We start from the raw sequence: 18,517 nt of genomic DNA on the forward strand, positions 1-18,517 counted from the left end.
CTTCCTCGTGTATTTTAGACGTTTCTATTTTCATGTGTATCTGAACACAAGTGTTAGAATCATTATTAGTGCTCCAACTGATTTCAATGAAAGCATTGGTAGCATACTACATGTGAAGAATGGGCAAGTCGCTTCTTCTTATAAATGCTGAAAACAAAACAGTGTGCATCTAGGTTAAAGTGATGGGATACTGTAGAGTCTCCATCCTCCAGCAGGATGAGACTCTGAGAACCTACGAGGTTTGCCATTGTGGGATTTTGAGGGTTTGCAGGTTGACCTTCACTTCCCCTGGGATAGGGATGGGGAACCTTTTGCCCGCCACCTGTAAGAGAACTACAATCCTTATCAGGCCTGGACAGTTTTGCACCAGTTGGAGGGCCTACCATTCCCCACCCCTGACGTAGAACATTATTCTTTTACCTTTGCCTTTAGCTGCTGCATCCCGTGTCTGGCCAACTTCTCTATTTAATACATTAGTTGCACCATTTGCAGAAGACTTGAAGATTAAAGGAGAAGTCTGGCAATTTTTTTTAATTAAAGTATTGTATTGCAAAGTTATACAAATCACCAATATACACTTATTACAGGAAATGCTTATAAAGTGTATTTTTCCCTGCACTTACTACTGCATCAAGGCTTCACTTCCTGGATAAAATGGTGATGTCACGACTCGACTCCCAGGGCTGTGCGGGCTGTGGCTGATGGAGAGGATGATGGCAGGGGGACACTGAGGGACACTGAGCATCCCTCTGCCATCATTCTCTCCAGCAGCCACAGCCCGCACAGCTCTGGGAGTCGGGTCGTGACATCACCATTTTATCCAGGAAGTGAAGCCTTGATGCAGTAGTAAGTGCAGGGGAAAAAAGCACTTTATGTGCATTTCCCGTAATAAGTGTATATTGGTGATTTGTATAACTTTTGGGGAGCAATACAATACTTTAATAAAAATTTTCACCAGACTTCTCCTTTAAGGTTTTCATATAGTTTCATTCTTATTCAGACATAAAGTGTGTCTCCTTGATATCTAACAATTCAACTGTATGCTAGTACCTATCGGTAGTATTATTTAATATTTTAAGAGCATACACCATACTGGCAACCTTCTTCAATGCATATGTGCTGGCAGCGTCTTCTGGAGATAAAATGATAATGGGTATGGGTTCTGGAACATATGCAGAAGAGCCAGGTAATCTAAAGTGATAACATATGGGTTCAGTGGTTGCAAGGGTGTCATAAAAAGGCAAAAAGCAACATGCAGCCTTGACTAATACTAATAGAATGACTATTCTCGCTATGCACAATGGTATATAGCTGCACTAATGTCTGACAGCTGGCATACTGAGTAGACTGAAATATTACCTACAATGTTAACAGGATGAAATACTTGGAGCCATAAAGACTCATTACAAGCTTGGAGCCCTTAATAAAGCTCACAAAAGTGACATAGTTTCTGGATCTTATAGACTTATAGTGGGGTCCAATGCTGTTTCTGGCAATTTGACAGCAAGAATAATGTAGCCATACAGAGGTGCAATGCCGGTGGCCATATAAACTATGTGATTGTCATGGTTGATACCTCTATTCTCTGCAAAGTTGTCTTTGTAATAAAAATAAAAGTATATCCTATAAACTTTTTTTTGTGCACCTGTAACCTTCCAGAAGACCACCATTTCTTATTTCCAGCAACTCATGGTCCCACCTCAAGGGGGAATGAAAGAGAATGGAATAAAGGGGAGTGAATGGCAATTTGCATATAGACGAGAAAATGTGACAAGATGCAAGACTGTGACACAAACATGTCTGATGTGACTTCAAGAAAAGTGAATAAAGCATAGATGTGAAGTGTAATAACCATTCTGAGGTCCTTGAAGGAAGCACAGAGGTCAGGTGACAACAAGGACACTCCCATAATCCTCCCAGTCCTGGTATATATACAGATTATAAGTCTTTCACAGTCTGGTAACTGAAGCATAGGACCTGTTCCATCAGAACATCCAGTTTAGCACAAGCACAGGTATTCTATGGCTTGCAGAGACATCCAGGCACAAGACACACTGGACAAGGATTTGCATTCAATCACTTTTCCTTTTTAACCTCTTCCTTTCCTTCTTTGCTGCTCCGAGGAGCCCGAGGAGCGGTCATAGCGAGCATCTTGCCGACAATCAAGAAAAAAACAGCCACCACATGGATGGCAAAATAAATGGAGCGCCAGTAGCGGACGGTGTCAGAGAAGGTGAGGAGGACGAAACCCATGCACATGTAGTCATAGGCTCTCATTTTAAGGAACCAGTGCACCCAGTCAAATACCAGTTTGCCAGAATCTGACAGGCGACGTCTCAGGCCGACATCCATAGAGACCTCTGATGCCAGACACAAGGGTATGGTCAGGAAACTCAAGTAATACCCAGGATGAATACCGTGCCAGTAGGCGCTGATTAACATGGTCCACGCACTCCTGTCAATGGGGGGAATAATAGAATTAGCTTTTATTAGTAAAAGACAAGTAGTTTTCTAGAGTTTCTAAAGTAAGTGAACCCTTTGAAGTCACCTTGATTTCTGCATAGATTATTATTAAAATGTGGCTTTATGGAAGACACAATTATATAGACAGGCATAATCTAACTAAACCAATGACACTCAAGCTGTTGTACTGTCCATGACTTTTATAGAACACATTTGGAGATTCTCCATGATTAAAAAAAACATGGCCAGCTATAATAGTGATCCCCCACAACTTACAAAGGCCTTCCTGGGGCTACTATATGTTGAAAACTGCATCAACTTATTATGCTTTCAGTCTGTAGCAGTCTAGTACTGTATATAATATTGGTTGGTATATACAGGCAAAGTACATGTTTTATGGGTCTTGGCTGAACAATAACAGCCAATCAGTGCCTTGGTTTTATAAAAATGTAAATGCTGATTGATGAATAGCAGTGTCTATACATCTGAACCACTGCTGCCACCTGCAGTACACTGAATGCATTACAGTACAATTGTATCACTGATTGAGTATACATACCTGAACAATTTACTGTACTGTATAAAGGTACTAAAGGTGAAAGATGGACACTCCAGTACAATGAACTTACCCAAACACAAAGGACTTGACAGGAGAGTTCTTGTATATGTACTGAGCCAGCCACCATTGCACACTCATGTTCCAGCAGCGCATGCCGTCTTTCACCTTCACGCAGAAATCTGCTCCATAGCAGTCAATGTTCTTGACGGTCTCATAGTCATACTCAGTGCTCACCTTTGATCCATCAGCATCTCTACAAGAAGAACATATATAGAGTTGTGTATTCACTACCCCCACATTTAGTGCTGAACAAGGCTTCCATATATACAATAAGCTTACCTCTCTAGTAATGCATATTCCACAGTTGGGCCCCCGCCAGAGCGAGATTTAGCTGCAACCGGATAGGCACCAAAGGCAGCGGCGATACAACCACATTCAGCAAATATCCAGGCCACATAAAAGCGCATGCGGAATACAAAGAAGATGGGGACCATGTAGAAGAGGCGATACGGGAAGGAGCATTTATAGAACTCTTCTTTCTTCACATATTCCAGTGGGAAATAGTGGGAAACAATGAGAAACAGAATACCAAAAACTGGGACTGGCTTCAACCGATTCAGCATGGGCTTCCAGCTAGGAATATCTTGGGAACTGATTTGGTGCAACCAGTCGTGATAAGTCTTGAATCTGTAGAAAGGCCCTAGAGACAACACAAAACACTGATGGACATCAAGGGCTTCTGTAGGATTTTTCTTTTGCTAATTTTTCTACATACTACATACTAAATTATCCTAGCAAAGATGAAGACATTACTGTAATGATGGAGTTGCTCCACTTTAGTCTGCCACACTACCTAACACCTTATGAGCAGCACAGTGGCTCAGTGCTTACCAATAATGCTCAGCAGCACTGCAGTCTTGGCTTAGAACTGTATGAAGTTTGTATGTTTTCCCTATGCCCTCCCACATTCTTATAAAACTGATGGGTCAATTTGCTATATTTACTATATTTCTCAGGAGTGTGAATAGGGGGCGGTGTAATTCAGGCTGTTTAGGGATGTCTTTTTATGAAATGCCAGGATGGCTGAAGTCTACCAAACCAGGACACATGCCCATTCTAAGGCTACATTTACACGTCAGTATTTTTCATCTGTTTTCACTGACCAGGAAACACGTAATCCATTACAACCCATTACTTTAAATGCATCTATTCATACATCCAGAAAATTTGGGGATCCACAACTACTACACCAGCCCCAGCATCACTGCACCTACACCACAGGGGGAGTGTAAGGGGATCCACTTACTTTCCCTCCATTTATCTGGGACACTCCAGTACCGTTTAGTATTTGTTCTCTATGAAGCCGCTGATGGCGGGACAGCTGAGGAAAGCTAGCACACTGTCCAGCACACCAACCCTTGTCCTCCCCCTTCCCCTCATTATCCCCCTGTGCTCCCCCTTCCCCCATTATCCCCCTGTGCTCCCCCTTCCCCTTATTATCCAACTCTATTACCTCTGAACAGGCTGATATCCCCCTGTGTAATAGGCTTTGTAAACGAGTGTTGGTCTAGGAGGTCAGCACTTGACTAGTTTGCGGATTGGTCAGTGTAACACAGCTCTAAACTACTTCCTGCTGTAACATCCAACATCTGACACTATGTGACTGGGTGTTAAATCACTTTAAAGGGATTACCCAGGATTAGAAAAAGATGGCCACTTTCCTCCAGAAACAGTACCACTCTCGTCTTCAGGTTGGGTGTGGGTTTTGCAGCTCAGTTCCACTGAACTGAATGGAGCTGTATTGAAATACACACACATAACCTGAGGACAGGGATGCCCTGTTTTTGCAAGAAAGTAGCTGTGCTTTATCTAATTCTGGATCACTCCTTTAACTTCTCTATCTATGCCGTCTTAGAGGCACACTTACCAGTCATCAGCCCTATGTAGCAATAACTGTACAAGAACACCTCAATCAGACTTGGGATCTTTGGGATCATATTCACAGATGACTGATTGGAAAATGATGCCACTTCTTGTTTCTTGACTCTGCTGAATTCTTGCACCTCATTTGCTAAACTTACAAGCTGGAGTAGAAGAAAACGATATTAGAATACTGGCCAATAAAAAAAAAAAAAAAAAAGTTATGCACGGCTTTAGTCACATGTTACCAAATAACACCTGACACTACAAAATAAAATAAAATCATCCGTGTCTGGAAAGCCCACACATCCTCTTTCAGAAAGGGCTAGTAACATAATATAATATAGTATTTATCTGGTAATTTTCTAGAAGACCTCTGGAATTATATACTAAAATCTAAGGCTTAGAATACACATGAGACAACTGTCAGGCTCAGACCAATTTTCTCCTATATGCTGGGGGGGCTTAAATATACTGCTCTTCTATGCAGGGGACCTTTCGTATCAGCATTGATGAAGGAAGGTGCCACTCGTGTCACTGGCAACATTCCTGCAAGGATATTAGTAGTGACTGATTGCTGTAATCTCAAGTTACCTTGTCTGATAGAAGAGACTTTGACCTGGCTCTCATTCAGGAGGAGTATGGTTACATGTTGGTATATATCCCCTTTCCTTCTGAATGTATAGTACACATTGATAATGTGAAAGCAGGTTATGTTTCTATAAACCATAATATTCTCTCCTTTGAACACCATAATGCTTTATTCTAGAACTCATATTACATATTAAGACTGATGGCAGAAAAAACACATGTTTTAGGGACCTATTGCATGGGACGATAATCACGTCACTTATTATATCCGAAAGGGAACCTGTCAGCTGGGATGATGGCGACAAGCCTGCCTGCCCTCCGGTGGACCCCCGGATACTTACCCTTTCCTGCAAGTCCCACTCCTGGACCCGGTCCCAGGACGGAGATCCCGCCGTCGCACGCTCAGCAGAGATGAGTCAGATGCCCATAGAGAATGACGCCTCCAGTCATTCTCTATGGGCATTGGACTCATCTCAGGTAATTAGCATACAACGAACGCTCACCTTCCGGCGCCGATATCTCTGTCCGGGGACCCACCTGGGGGTCGGGCGGGCTCAGCGCCATCCTCCTTGGTGACAGGTTCCCTTTAATCATTAAAAATCGCTTAGTCTATTAGGACCCTTAGGGTGTTTTTACACGAAGAGATTTATCTGACAAAAGCCAGGAATAGATTTAAAAAGAGGAGAAATCTCAGTCTTTCCTTTATGACCTGTTCTCTATTTATAGTCTGTTCCTGGCTTTGGCTTCAAAAATCTGTCATATAAATCTCTCTGTGTAAAGGCACTCTTAAGTCCCTTTTACACGGCCCTATATCATAGCAAGCAAGTGCCGACCTGTCAGGTCAGCACTACCTTGTTCCTCGACCCCCCAATCGCTGCCGTTGCTATTGCACGCACCAACAGTGAGCGGGTAAGAGCAGGGGGTTCAGGGAGCTGCCCGGGCGATCTTTAGATAGTCCGGGCAGCCCATAGAACATAGCGGCAGTCTGCTGTCACCGCTCCTATTGCACAGAGAGAGACGGCAGCAGATCGTTGCTATCATTGTCGTTTTTCTTTCAATGCGTTGTAACACAACGATCAACTGACATCATGCATACCTTTTATTACACGAAACGATTATCGACCGAAATGTCCGATAATTGGCCAAATACAGCTGATAATCACTCTGTGTAATAGGGCCTTTAGTTTATCAAGATTAGAGATGAGCGAATCTACAGTAGGAAAAAAGCGACTGGATCCATCTTTTCCAGCACCCGGGGAGGAGCAACACAGAGCGGAGCAGACTTCAAAGCCCACAGCCTGATGAGCAGAATCCTGATAGGAATGAAGCGCTTAGTTTTTTTTTTCTACTGTAGATTCACTCATCTCTAGTTAAGATCTAAGATTTTAAATTTCCCATCTGCTGGAAGTTTGTTCTTCTACTGGAAGTATCTACTACTCTTTCAGTAAAGTAATATTTTCTTACGCTGCTTCTGATCTTTCCTCCAGCTAATCCCTTCTTCTTGTGTTCAGTTTTTTCTTAGAAACACTTCCCTCCTGATCCTTATTTAAAAAAAATTACACTCTGAAATAAGAATGTAATAGCTCTGTGGTTATGTGGTTCCTTTTACCATCAGCTCTGTGGTTCTTCTTTCTTTTTTTAGGATTTGCATAGAAATAGTTTCTGCAATGCGACTGACAGGATATTACAACATTCCATCTATAATAACACAATGGATGGCATCGCTGGACATCAGATGTGTGCTCCCCTATTCATCAGACGCGGCCAGCTATTGTCAGATCAATGCCAGGGCAGCTCTCGGCATTCAGAGGCAGGTGTATACACCTCCCAGAATAGAGATAGCGCTGGCTATTACACCCAGTCTCCAGAGGATGCCGTCGACACACCCTAGCAAGCTACACAGAGATTTTATTTCGCAGAACTTAATCTATTTCTTACAGGGGTTGTCTGTTTTATTATGAGAACCTTCTGATCATCAGCAAATCACAAGGGGCGACCATTAGTCAGCAGAAATCTATGGCTCGAGCGCCACCACAGGAGGAATAAAGCATTACATAGCGCTGACCATCTAATGTTTACAGGTCTCCCGACTCTCTCATGGCCCTAGATGTTCATGGAATGAAACAGGTTCACATCCAACATGCACAATCCTTTCATTCTTGGAACAATAAGCTGCCCCCAGATGGATTTATTTCCTTTCCCTATTCAGAATACATACATACACGAGCTGCATGGTATTGCATTATTCAAGTGAATGTGGCTAAGCTGCAATACCAAAAACAGTGCATCGAAAAAGGTGGCACTACTATATATTATATTAAAATGATTGCTAGGAATGCTTCAGAACCTCATTTCATGACTACAGATGAGACCTTACCACTAGTGGTGCACAATGTGAGGGGCTGGCATCAGTGATGGACACTCACCTTCAGTGTTAGCAGTAACTGCACAGCATTAGTGAATGGGGTGGGTGCTGGAAGGTTAAAATAGGTCACTGTTCGGAAGAACAGCAGGTAAGTGAAGGTCCAGCCAAGCACAAGGAAGTGACAGGACCTGATGGTAGAGACACAGATAAAAAAAAGAAGTGTAAGTATAATGTCCAGGCTGTTCAGATCAGACATCTCGTGCACCTCTGCTCTCAGCATAAAGTATTGACAAGTCAATTCTTTGAGCGTAGAGCAGAGCCGTGCAAGACATCGCATGAGACAGTGAGGCAGGCGGGATTCCGAGCGTGGGTTCCAATGGGAATTTCCACCCATTTTGCTCAGTGTGAACGGGACCAAAGGGCATGTGAATGTCATGTAGGAAACCTCTCTCTCTATAGGCCTGAGGGGAAATTCACTACAGAGAATGGCTACCACCCTGGAGAACTCATCATGGCTATATGTTACATGGATGCCCATCCACTCCAAATGAATGGGAAGCGCCATCACCAGCCTTCCCCGGATAAGACCACTTTATCACTTTGTCCTGGGTTTGCTGTCTACTTTCCCTTCTGGGTCTTATCTGAGGCAGTACAATAAACCTGTCATTTATGTCATTAATCCTCTGCTAATTTGTGATATAAATTTAACTGTAAGCAGTAAAGTGAGATATTTTTTTTTAGAATACTCCACAATGTAGCCTGCTTAGCCACTAGATGTCCCTACACATGAAAATATCATATTCAAAATTAAAACGACTCTGTATTCCAACCCACCCCACCTAACCGCTAGTACCATCCGTTTGATGAGAGTAAATCCTTAACGGTTGTTTTGTTTTAAAATGCGCCTGGAGCAAAAAAATGATCTTTTTATCTGCAGTGCTGTGTCACACTGGCGTGGCCTAGGGCATTTGTGCCCCTGGTCTGTGACGCCTCTCCTCACTTCCTCCCCATCCTCCTCATCATTAGTAACACCCCCCAGGCAGGATTTCTATTCATCGCACTGCTATAGCACATGTTTAGACAAGTGATGAGTAGGAGAAATCCTGCCTGGGGGTGTTCGCAATAAGGAGGAGGGTGAGGAGGTAGACAGGAGAGGCATTGCAGATCTGGGCCACAGATGCTGTAGGCCATGACAGTATGACACAGCGCTGCAAATTAAAAGAAAATTTTTTAATCTAACCAAGGCACCGGGCGCATTTTAAAAGAAACTACCGTTAAGAATTTACTCTCATGAAACGAATGGTACTAGGGGTGTGGTGGGGTGGGTTGGCGGATACAGAGTCGCTTTAAAGGGAAACTAACAGCAGGTGAGAAGACTTACGTGTTTATAAGGCGCAGAATTCTTAGGATGAAGGTAAGTTATAAGGTTTGAAGATGCTAGTGAGAAGCTGCAAAACTGTACTGACCTGCAGAATGATGTTAACTGTCAATTTTTTTCATTCCCCCCCCCAAAAAAGTGTTGTTCTTTTTGTATTTCAATATATGGAAAAATAAAGTTTGTGAATTAAAAAGGACAACTTGCAAAGCAAACTTTGTTTATAGAAAACTAAAGTTATGGCTTTTAGAAGGTGAAAGGGACAAAAATGCAAGTAAAATAAAGAAAATTAAAGCACCTAAAAATTCTTTCAAATGAACTGGTGCCAGAAAGTTACAGAGATTTGTAATTTATTTCTATTCAAAAATCTCAGGTATTCTAGTACTTATCAGCTGCTGTATGCCCTGCAGGAAATGGTGTATTCTTTCCAGTCTGGAGAGCAGGAAGGGTTTTCTATGGGGATTCATCATTGCTCTTGACAGAGGTATCAGAATGGAAATAATACACCACTTCACCAATACACCAGTTGATTTAAAATATATAGTTTTTTATTGCTGGAGTGGCCCTTTAAACATAGATTACCTTTTAAAGGTACTGTCCAAAATTTTAAAGGTGCCCATCACTATGTCTTTGGGCAGAAAACTCTAGTATGACTTTATGCAACAGGGGTCTAGTGCCCCAAAATGACCTCTGTTAAATCCGCCCGTTCCTGTAATTATTTGATATTTAACATTTACTTCACTGGGCTTAATACAAGAGGTTTTGAGGCACTAGACTCCAGCTGCATATAACATTGTGGTGTCCCACTATGGGTGTTGCTATTCTTTACACCCCTCGTAAAAGTCTGTACTTGTCGGTGGTCTTGTTATAGCTGTAGTATTACCAAAGATGACCACTAGATGTCGCTGTATAGTATAACTAAGGTTTAGAAGCTGCACAGCTGAAGTATATCAATTGTTATTTGTATGTTTATATATCAGATTCTGTTAGCTAGTAGGATCACTCCTTTCTTCTATCCTATCCTCTCTTTCTTTTCCCCTTCTCTATTGCCCTCTTTCCACCCAACCACAGCGCATCTTACACGCTGGTTAGGACGTTAGTCCCTTGGGTGAAGGCGGAGTCTTAGCCAAGCCGTGGTGGAGAAAGGACGCAGCTCAGATAGCTCTCTACCATGGTTCTACCTGGCCCTGGTCCTCTGCCAGGTCCCCTCTACCAAAGAGTTCTTAGTCAGTATCCTGAATTTATAGGACACTGGACAGAGCCCGCTTACAAACTTCTATCTAGAGGCACCACACACGCTGTGTGATGCATTGTTAAGCCCTTCAAGAGGACTAGCAACCCACGCTGTGGACTAGGAGTAACTACAGTGTAGGACAGTCTCCACAAAAGAGCCAAAGAGCTAGGAACTGATCCGGGTGGACCAAAGTTACTAAAAGTCTATGAACTCCATCATGCAGCGCGGGTGTACTTAGGAAATCCTAACCATTCCGCTAATTCCAGGTAACAGGGTCTGGGGCCTGTGTCACCCATTGGTACGGTTCTGCCAAAGCTAGTGGGCATTAGGTGGTGTGAAGACTATAGGAAAGGTCAATACACAGGCACAGGTTGTCTCTTCTTCTTCTACAAGTATTCTTCTATGCACTCCAACCTCCCGGCAGAGCACATTACTAATTGGGTTGAGACTCTCACGGCACTCTCCTCTCTACTACCGCAGTACAACCATATCAACTCTACTACATCCTACTCAGCACTTATCCCACAGATCTGGTGGTTCTATGTACGTGTGTTTATTGGAACTGTATCAAGTGTATTTCAAGATTTGTTGTATTCCTTGCTGCACATTTACAAGAAATAAACCCAGTCAATTTTACCAACTGAGTCTGTGATTACTCGCAACCACCTGCACAGCACTTACACTGCAACCTTGGGACATTTCCCCTTTCTACCACTACCACTATTCAGGAGGGCTACTACACCACTCTAACCACCTGTGACAACACTATCCTTAGGGACCCTGCAGCAACCCTACAGGACACTGACCACAGGGGAGAAGGGTACAAACGGCAGGTAGTGCCGTTACACTTCCACCTAGCAAGTGACCAGTCGTCCCACCGCTACAACATCATCCGGGGGCACACCACAACATGCTTGGGGTTTACTGTCCCAAAATATAGTGACGGGTTCCCTTTAAAGTCCCTTCCTTATGTAATACATAACAATGCACATGAAATCTAGTTACAGCCTTAGTACCTGGGTGACATTTTTGTGATAAGCCACGTCCCAAGGATGGTAATTACAGAATGCAGGACATGGATGTTGCATGTCCCCAGTGTAAGCAGCAATCCCACCGCTGCTCCACCCCATTGCTTTACTTGTGGACCTAAAAAAAAGAAAGCAAGTTTAATCCAACACTTTCTTATAGTAAGTCACCTCAACATCTATCACATTCAGTGATAAAGTAGTCATCTTTCCTGGGAATACAGCTCTGTAATACAGGGCTCAGCCCTTGGGCCACATCAGCAAAGCATATTTGCTTCCCTTTCACAGTGCAGTAAATCCTGTAGATACTTGTATTACCAGAGAACTACACATGAACTCACTCGCATGCTTGAAGGGAAATCCTATTATTACAGAAAATAGCAGCACAGCAAGGTAGGTGATCTCATCCGGGGACATGGTCACCCTCCTGCAAAGAAATAGCAGAACAGAGGTCAACAAGTTAGCAGAAGACACATGAAGCCATATTTAACCTGAATACAACTACTACCTAGCTATGCTGTACAGACAGTGTCCACAGGCTTCAGCATGGTAATGGGCTACAAGTGAGTGCTAGGAAATGTAGGCAATCCAGGGGGGTTTCTGGATTAAAACTTTTTAAAATATTGTAGTGGGTAGGGTAGAAATAATAATAATAATAATAATAATAATAATAATAATAATAAACATACTCACTTCCTATGATCCCCCACAGCTACCAGTCTGATGTTCCAGGTCTCTGCTAGTCACAGCTTTTTCCCCAAACCCTGCGACTCTTTGACCACAAAGGCACTGCCAATCACTGGGCAGACAGTGCCTAAGGAGTTGACGTGTCATACAATGATGAGGGGAGACCTGGAGTGCCAGTTTGACACTGTGGGGGTGATCGGAGGAGACATGCACAACTTTCTATTTATTTTATTTTTTTAACAATAAATAAAACTATCCTCAGACAACCCCTTTAAAACGACTCTGTACCCACAATCTGACCCCCCAAACCACTTGTACGTTCGGATAGCTGCTTTTAATCCAACATCTGTCCTGGGGTCCGTTCGGCAGGTGATGCAGTTATTGTCCTAAAAAAATACTTTTAAACTTGAAGCCCATGCCAAACGGGAGTATCTGTGCTCTAACTTTGCACAACCTCTCTGTCCCTCCTCCCCACCCTCTTCATTATTAGGAATGCTCCAGGCATATTGTTTCCTATTCCCCACCTGTGGCAGCCCGTCACATGGGCTGGATCGTTAAGGACCTGTGCAATGTTAAGCATGGAGAAAATGTTTCAGTGGCATTCCTAATGATGAAGAGGGTGGGGAGGATGGACGGAGGGGTGGTGCAAAGTTAGGGCCCAGATACTCCCGTAGGGCACCGGGCTGCAAGTTTAAAAGTATTTTTTTAGGACAATAACTGCATCACCTGCCAAACGAACTCCAGGACAGATCTTGGATTAAAAACAGTTATCCGAAGGTACAAGTGGTTTGGGGGGGGGGGGGGGGGGGTCAGATTGTGGGTACAGAGTCACTTTAATTGAAGCCATAATGAAATACAGCTACCTCAGTTCTCTGAGCTGCTCTGAACACAACAATTCAGCTGTCAAAAAGTATTTTCAAGGAAAGTTTGCTTCAGTTCTCACACTCTTGCTCAGTTCTCAAACACTTATTTAGCGCCCAGTCTTGAAGTACAGTAATACCTCAGTGTCTGAACGCATCTAAACTTGAACTGTTCGGTTTTTGCAAGCGTGGATGGTGGGTTGTACGTGGTGAGTTTAGCACTGCTGAGGCTTCACATACAGTACAGCACAGTACAAGACTGCTGGAGTGCATATACAGTACAGTAGTAGTACAGTCAGTGCACCACCATCTTCCATCCTGTACTGTATAAGACTGCTGGAGTGCATATACAGTACAGTAGTGGTACAGTCAGTGCACCACCATCTTCCATCCTGTACCGTATAAGACTGCTGGAGTGCATATACAGTACAGTAGTAGTACAGTCAGTGCTCCACCATCTTCCATCCTGTACTGTATAAGACTGCTGGAGTGCATATACAGTACAGTAGTAGTACAGGCAGTGCACCACCATCTCCCATCCTGTACAGTACTGTATAAGATTGCTGGAGTGCATATACAGTACAGTAGTAGTACAGTCAGTACACCATCTCCCATCCTGTACTGTAGAAGACTGCTGGAGTGCATATACAGTACAGTAGTAGTACAGTCAGTGCACCACCATCTCCCATCCTGTACTGTATAAGACTGCTGAAGTGCATATACAGTACAGTAGTAGTACAAGCAGTGCACCACCATCTTCCATTTTCTACAGTGGTGAGGTGGGGTGGACTAAACAGTAAAGGATGAATGAGGACTTGGTGCCCCACTGTACTATAGTTACTGGTTTTGTTGCACATTTCTTGTTTTACATATACTGTCCAGTATAGTGCTGTTCTGTAATGCAGTGATTAAACTGAGCACTTTTCAATGTAATAAATGATATTGTAGGTGATTATTGGTGGTTGCTGGAACCAATTCACATTATTTCCTATGGGAAGACACTGCTCTGTTCTCAAACTGCCTTCCTGAACCAATTAAGTTTGAGAACAGAGGTACCACTGTATATATTAACCATTACCTAACAATAAAGTATTCACCAGAAACAATTTAACATGATTTGCATGGTGAAAGGCAAAGTCATCCCTGCCATTAGTAAGGATCACTCTAATCGAAATGTCTATGAAAAGCTCAGCAATGTGCCGCTGGTCTGAGAATTCAATGTGTGTGAAAGCACCTTAAAGGAGAAGTTCGTTGAGAATTTTTTATTAAAGTATTGTATTGCCCCCCAAAAGTTATACAAATCCCCAATATACACTTATTATGGGAAATGCTTATAAAGTGCTTTTTCCCTGCACTTACGATGTGCACCCTATTTACAGTTGAGTTTGATACCCCTGCCTAAGACTCTAACCAGGGTGGGAGTAGAGTATTGGTTAGCTTTGATCATTTGGTTGACATGAGGATCAGACTTCCTGCCTTTTTAATTCCAATATGTCTTATATGGCTTAGTGCATAGTATAAAGAAGGGGACAATCTAAAGTTGTCAAAATGTGGAGTTTCAGTTTAAAGGAGAAGTCCGGCAAAAAAATGTGTTTAAGTATTGTGTTGTCCCCCAAAAGTTATACAAATCACCATATACACTTATTAAGGGAAATGCTTATAAAGAGCTTTTTTCCCTGCACTTACTGCTGCATCAAGGCTTCACATCCTGGATAACATGGTGATGTCACGCCCCGACTCCCAGAGCTGTGCGAGCTGTGGCTGCTGGAGAGGATGATGGCAGAGGGATGCTCAGTGTCCCTCCAGTGCCGTGTGTCCCTCAGTGTCCCCCTACCATCATCCTCTCCAGCAGCCACAGCCCGCACAGCTCTGGGAGTCGGGTCGTGACATCACCATTTTATCCAGGAAGTGACATCACCATTTTATCCAGGAAGTGACATCACCATTTTATCCAGGAAGTGAAGCCTTGATGTCATGCGCAGTCTAGTATAAATGCTGCCTTCGGTCAGTCTGCCCCAATCAGTGTACAGTGCACAGCCTATTGTATAAGCTGCCCCAGTGCCATTAAGTCCATGGTCACATTACATTCAGGGCTGTGCGCTAGTTCTGCTTGGCGTCAGAGTGGGTAGATTGAATATTTAGCGGAGTTTAGATCTTTAAAAACATTTTCTTTAAGCTGGTATATTTTTACAGGAATCCTTAGCAGATGTATTTATATTGACAGCCGGCCTGATTCCCCAGTTGGTATGGTAACATAAATGCAAATTTCCAGCAACACCAACAATGTTATCAATGGGATCAACTATAGCAGAAAACCAGAACTGTCATCCAGATATCAGTGAGATGTCAATGGTGCGCTATAGGAGACATGCACAGTGAGTCTGTTACAGGGGACAATTACTGACGGCATGGGCTGATACTGTGTAAGGGGCTTAGTGACCAGATAAATGACACAACGCTCGTGTGGCGGCTAATTGCATTGTCTTAGCAGGTCAGAAAAGGGATTGAGGAGATTTATCGTGTTGTCAAAGATTCCTGTCACCCATAGCAACCCATAAGAGCTCAGCTTTGATTTTACTAGAAAAATATGAGAAATAATAGGGGATCTGTCTTTGGTCGCCATGGGCTACAAGAGGAATCTTGCTATAAATCTCGCTAACCATTCCTCCTGTGTAATAGGAGGGGAGCAGCTGAATGATGGTAATAAAGGGCAGCACGAAGGATCCAATAATACATTATGGAGCCCTCTGTGCACCATAGTGGGGCCGTGTAAAGGCTCTCGAGTAGTGCTGAGTGGACTTGTCGAACTGTTCTCCAAATCTGACCGCAGAATTCATGTTTTCCAGGACTCCCCAGGACGGCATCTGACTTCTCCAGCCGCTGGGAGTCAAATGTTGAGCATTCGGAACAGTTTGGCAAGCTCGCCCAACACTACTTTCGAGTGCTGATCTGAAATTACGGCACTTGTTAAAGTTTGGTGAAAATAAAAAATTCCTGTGCAGGCAGAGGGAGGTGGAACATAATAAAGAAAGCATACTTACCCATCCCTGTGCCCCCACAGCGCCATGTCACCACTCCAGGAACCTGCAGTTCCTACAACGTCACAACCTGGCTGATAGATTGCCCCGCTCAGCCACTCAGTGACTTTCATGACTTAACAGGAAACATAAACAGTTATTGTCCTAAAAAAATACTTGCACAACCTCTCTGTCCCTCCTCCCCACCCTCTTCATCATTAGAAATGCTGCAGGCAGATTGTCTCCTATTCCCCACCTGTGTCAGCCTGGCACATGGGCTGGATAGTTAAGTACCTGTGCAATGTTCAGCATAGAGAAAATGTTTCAGTGGCATTCCTAATGATGAGGAGGGCGGGGAGGAGGGACGGAGGGGTGATGCAAAGTTGGGGCACAGATACGCCCGTTTGGCACGGAGCTTCAAATGTAAAAGTATTTTTTTAGGACAATAACTACATCACCTGTCGAATGGACCCCAGGACAGATCTTGGATTAAAAGCAGCTATCTGAAGGTACAAGTGGTTTGGGGGGGTCAGATTGTGGGTACAGGGTCACTTTAATTCTCCTCCTCTGTGTAACATCCCCCCATAAGGAATTGCGGATACATTAAGTGTGTGCCCCCTGGAATCACATAGGGGGAGATTTATCAAACATGGTGTAAAGTGAAACTGGATCAGATTCCACCTTTCATTCCTCACAGACTATTTGGAAAATGTAAGGTGGAATCTGATTGGTTGCTAGGGGCAACTGAGCCAGTTTCACTTTACACCATGTTTGATAAATCTCCCCCATAGAGTGCACACAAGGGACATGGTGCACAACTACATGCCACACTTTTTACTTTGCTCAGCATGGGTGCACATTTGTCTCACATCATTAGGTTGTGTTCACACCCTGCATTTTTAACATGCAATTTCTGTTTTGACTGGTGAATTTCAATGTGTCCCAACTCAATTAATTTACCAATCAAAAGTACAGTATGAACACAGCTCTGTTACCAGAAAGCAGCTACAAACCTGTGGCTCTCCAGCCACTGCAAAACTACGACTCCCAGCATGCCCTGACAGCTGTTGGCTACCCATGCATGCTGGGAGTTGTAGTTTTATAATAACCACAGGTAAAAGATCAAGTGAACTTTTTTTTCATAGCATGATAAATTTAAATATTCTAATTAGGGGGCGGGGCCTTCCCATGGCGCTATATCCCCCATAGCCTGCAGCAGCAGAGACCAGCACAACTTGCTGTGCCACAAACGCAACAAATGTGTGCAGTAGAGGAGCCCCGAGATTGTGTATGAGGGAGAGCCGAGCTCCCCCCGCACTCACCTCCTAATGGATGATCCTTAGAAAGCACAACAATTGTAGGCTCTGATTGTTTAAAGAAGAACCATTCATCACACAGGAGAGGGAACAGGGAAATGGAACACTGTCACGGCCGCCACCCCCCTCAATCCATGGGATGAGCCGCTTCCTAGTGACCTCATCAACCCCACCTCTCCTCCTCAGCGCCGATTGGTAGATGCCTGGCTTTGCTGTAAGATGATTGGCTGACTGTCCATCAGTCAAGTTCTAGGGGGTGGGAGGAATGGCTTGTGCGTAGCGCATGCAGCATGTGTTAACTCTTTCAGCTCCGTACTGCAGTTCACGTTAGTAACTAGTATTGGATGAGCAAGGTACATGTGGTTAGGAGAGTGACAGTCACCAGCGGACAGTGTGACAGTAAAGTTTCATCAGAGAGGATCATGTGACTACCGTATATACTTTATAGCTGGGCTCACGCTTTTTTAGGCTTTTAATTAAAAAAAAACAAACAACAAGAGTGAATTCACACATGGCAGATTTTGTTGCAGACATTTCTGCGATTGACCATTATGTCTGGATGAGGTTGTCTCTGCAGCAAGCACATAAGGGGCAGCTTCCAGCAGACCATACAGAGGGGCAGCTTCCAGCAGACAATACAGAGGGGCAGCTTCCAGCAGACCATACAGAGGGGCAGCTTCCAGCAGACAATACAGAGGGGCAGCTTCCAGCAGACCATACAGAGAGGCAGCTTCCAGCAGACAATACAGAGGGGCAGCTTCCAGCAGACAATACAGAGGGGCAGCTTCCAGCAAACAATACAGAGGGGCAGCTTCCAGCAAACAATACAGAGGGGCAGCTTCCAGCAGACCATACAGAGGGGCAGCTTCCAGCAGACAATACAGAGGGGCAGCTTCCAGCAGACAATACAGAGGGGCAGCTTCCAGCAGACCATACAGAGGGGCAGCTTCCAGCAGACCATACAGAGAGGCAGCTTCCAGCAGACAATACAGAGGGGCAGCTTCCAGCAAACAATACAGAGGGGCAGCTTCCAGCAAACAATACAGAGGGGCAGCTTCCAGCAGACCATACAGAGGGGCAGCTTCCAGCAGACAATACAGAGGGG

At 43.9% G+C, this 18,517-nt stretch overlaps 1 protein-coding gene across 2 annotated transcripts; it reads right to left on the reverse strand.

Annotated features, from left to right (window-relative positions):
• Positions 1–887: 887 nt before the first annotated feature.
• Positions 888–17,583, reverse strand: MBOAT7 (membrane bound O-acyltransferase domain containing 7). Of its 2 annotated transcripts, none has more exons than XM_069947292.1 (8): positions 17,419–17,583; positions 11,874–11,959; positions 11,524–11,653; positions 7,960–8,086; positions 4,950–5,106; positions 3,362–3,722; positions 3,093–3,275; positions 888–2,455 (listed from the first exon to the last, which is right to left on the reverse strand). In XM_069947292.1, exons 2-8 carry the CDS (start codon positions 11,947–11,949, stop codon positions 2,077–2,079), a joined length of 1,413 nt encoding a protein of 470 aa, XP_069803393.1. In that variant the 5' UTR covers positions 11,950–11,959; positions 17,419–17,583; the 3' UTR covers positions 888–2,076. The 2 variants fall into 2 exon arrangements, with proteins under 2 accessions (XP_069803393.1, XP_069803394.1); XM_069947293.1 differs by lacking the exon at positions 17,419–17,583 and adding an exon at positions 12,226–12,240.
• Between the last annotated feature and the right edge of the window lie 934 nt (positions 17,584–18,517).

The sequence above is a fragment of the Dendropsophus ebraccatus genome, chromosome 12, assembly GCF_027789765.1.
Source record: "Dendropsophus ebraccatus isolate aDenEbr1 chromosome 12, aDenEbr1.pat, whole genome shotgun sequence".
In the NCBI taxonomy this organism is placed as follows: Eukaryota; Metazoa; Chordata; class Amphibia; order Anura; family Hylidae; genus Dendropsophus; species Dendropsophus ebraccatus.

Excerpts from the sequence above, each read along its gene's own strand:
- MBOAT7 (XM_069947292.1), bottom strand. The coding sequence starts at position 11,949 with ATGTCCCCGGATGAGATCACCTACCTTGCTGTGCTGCTATTTTCTGTA. Across the intron at positions 11,654-11,873 it reads ATTTCCCTTCAAGCATGCGA|GTCCACAAGTAAAGCAATGG; the intron begins GTGAGTTCATGT and ends TCTTTTTTTTAG. Across the intron at positions 2,456-3,092 it reads GTCAAGTCCTTTGTGTTTGG|GAGTGCGTGGACCATGTTAA; the intron begins GTAAGTTCATTG and ends CCCCATTGACAG.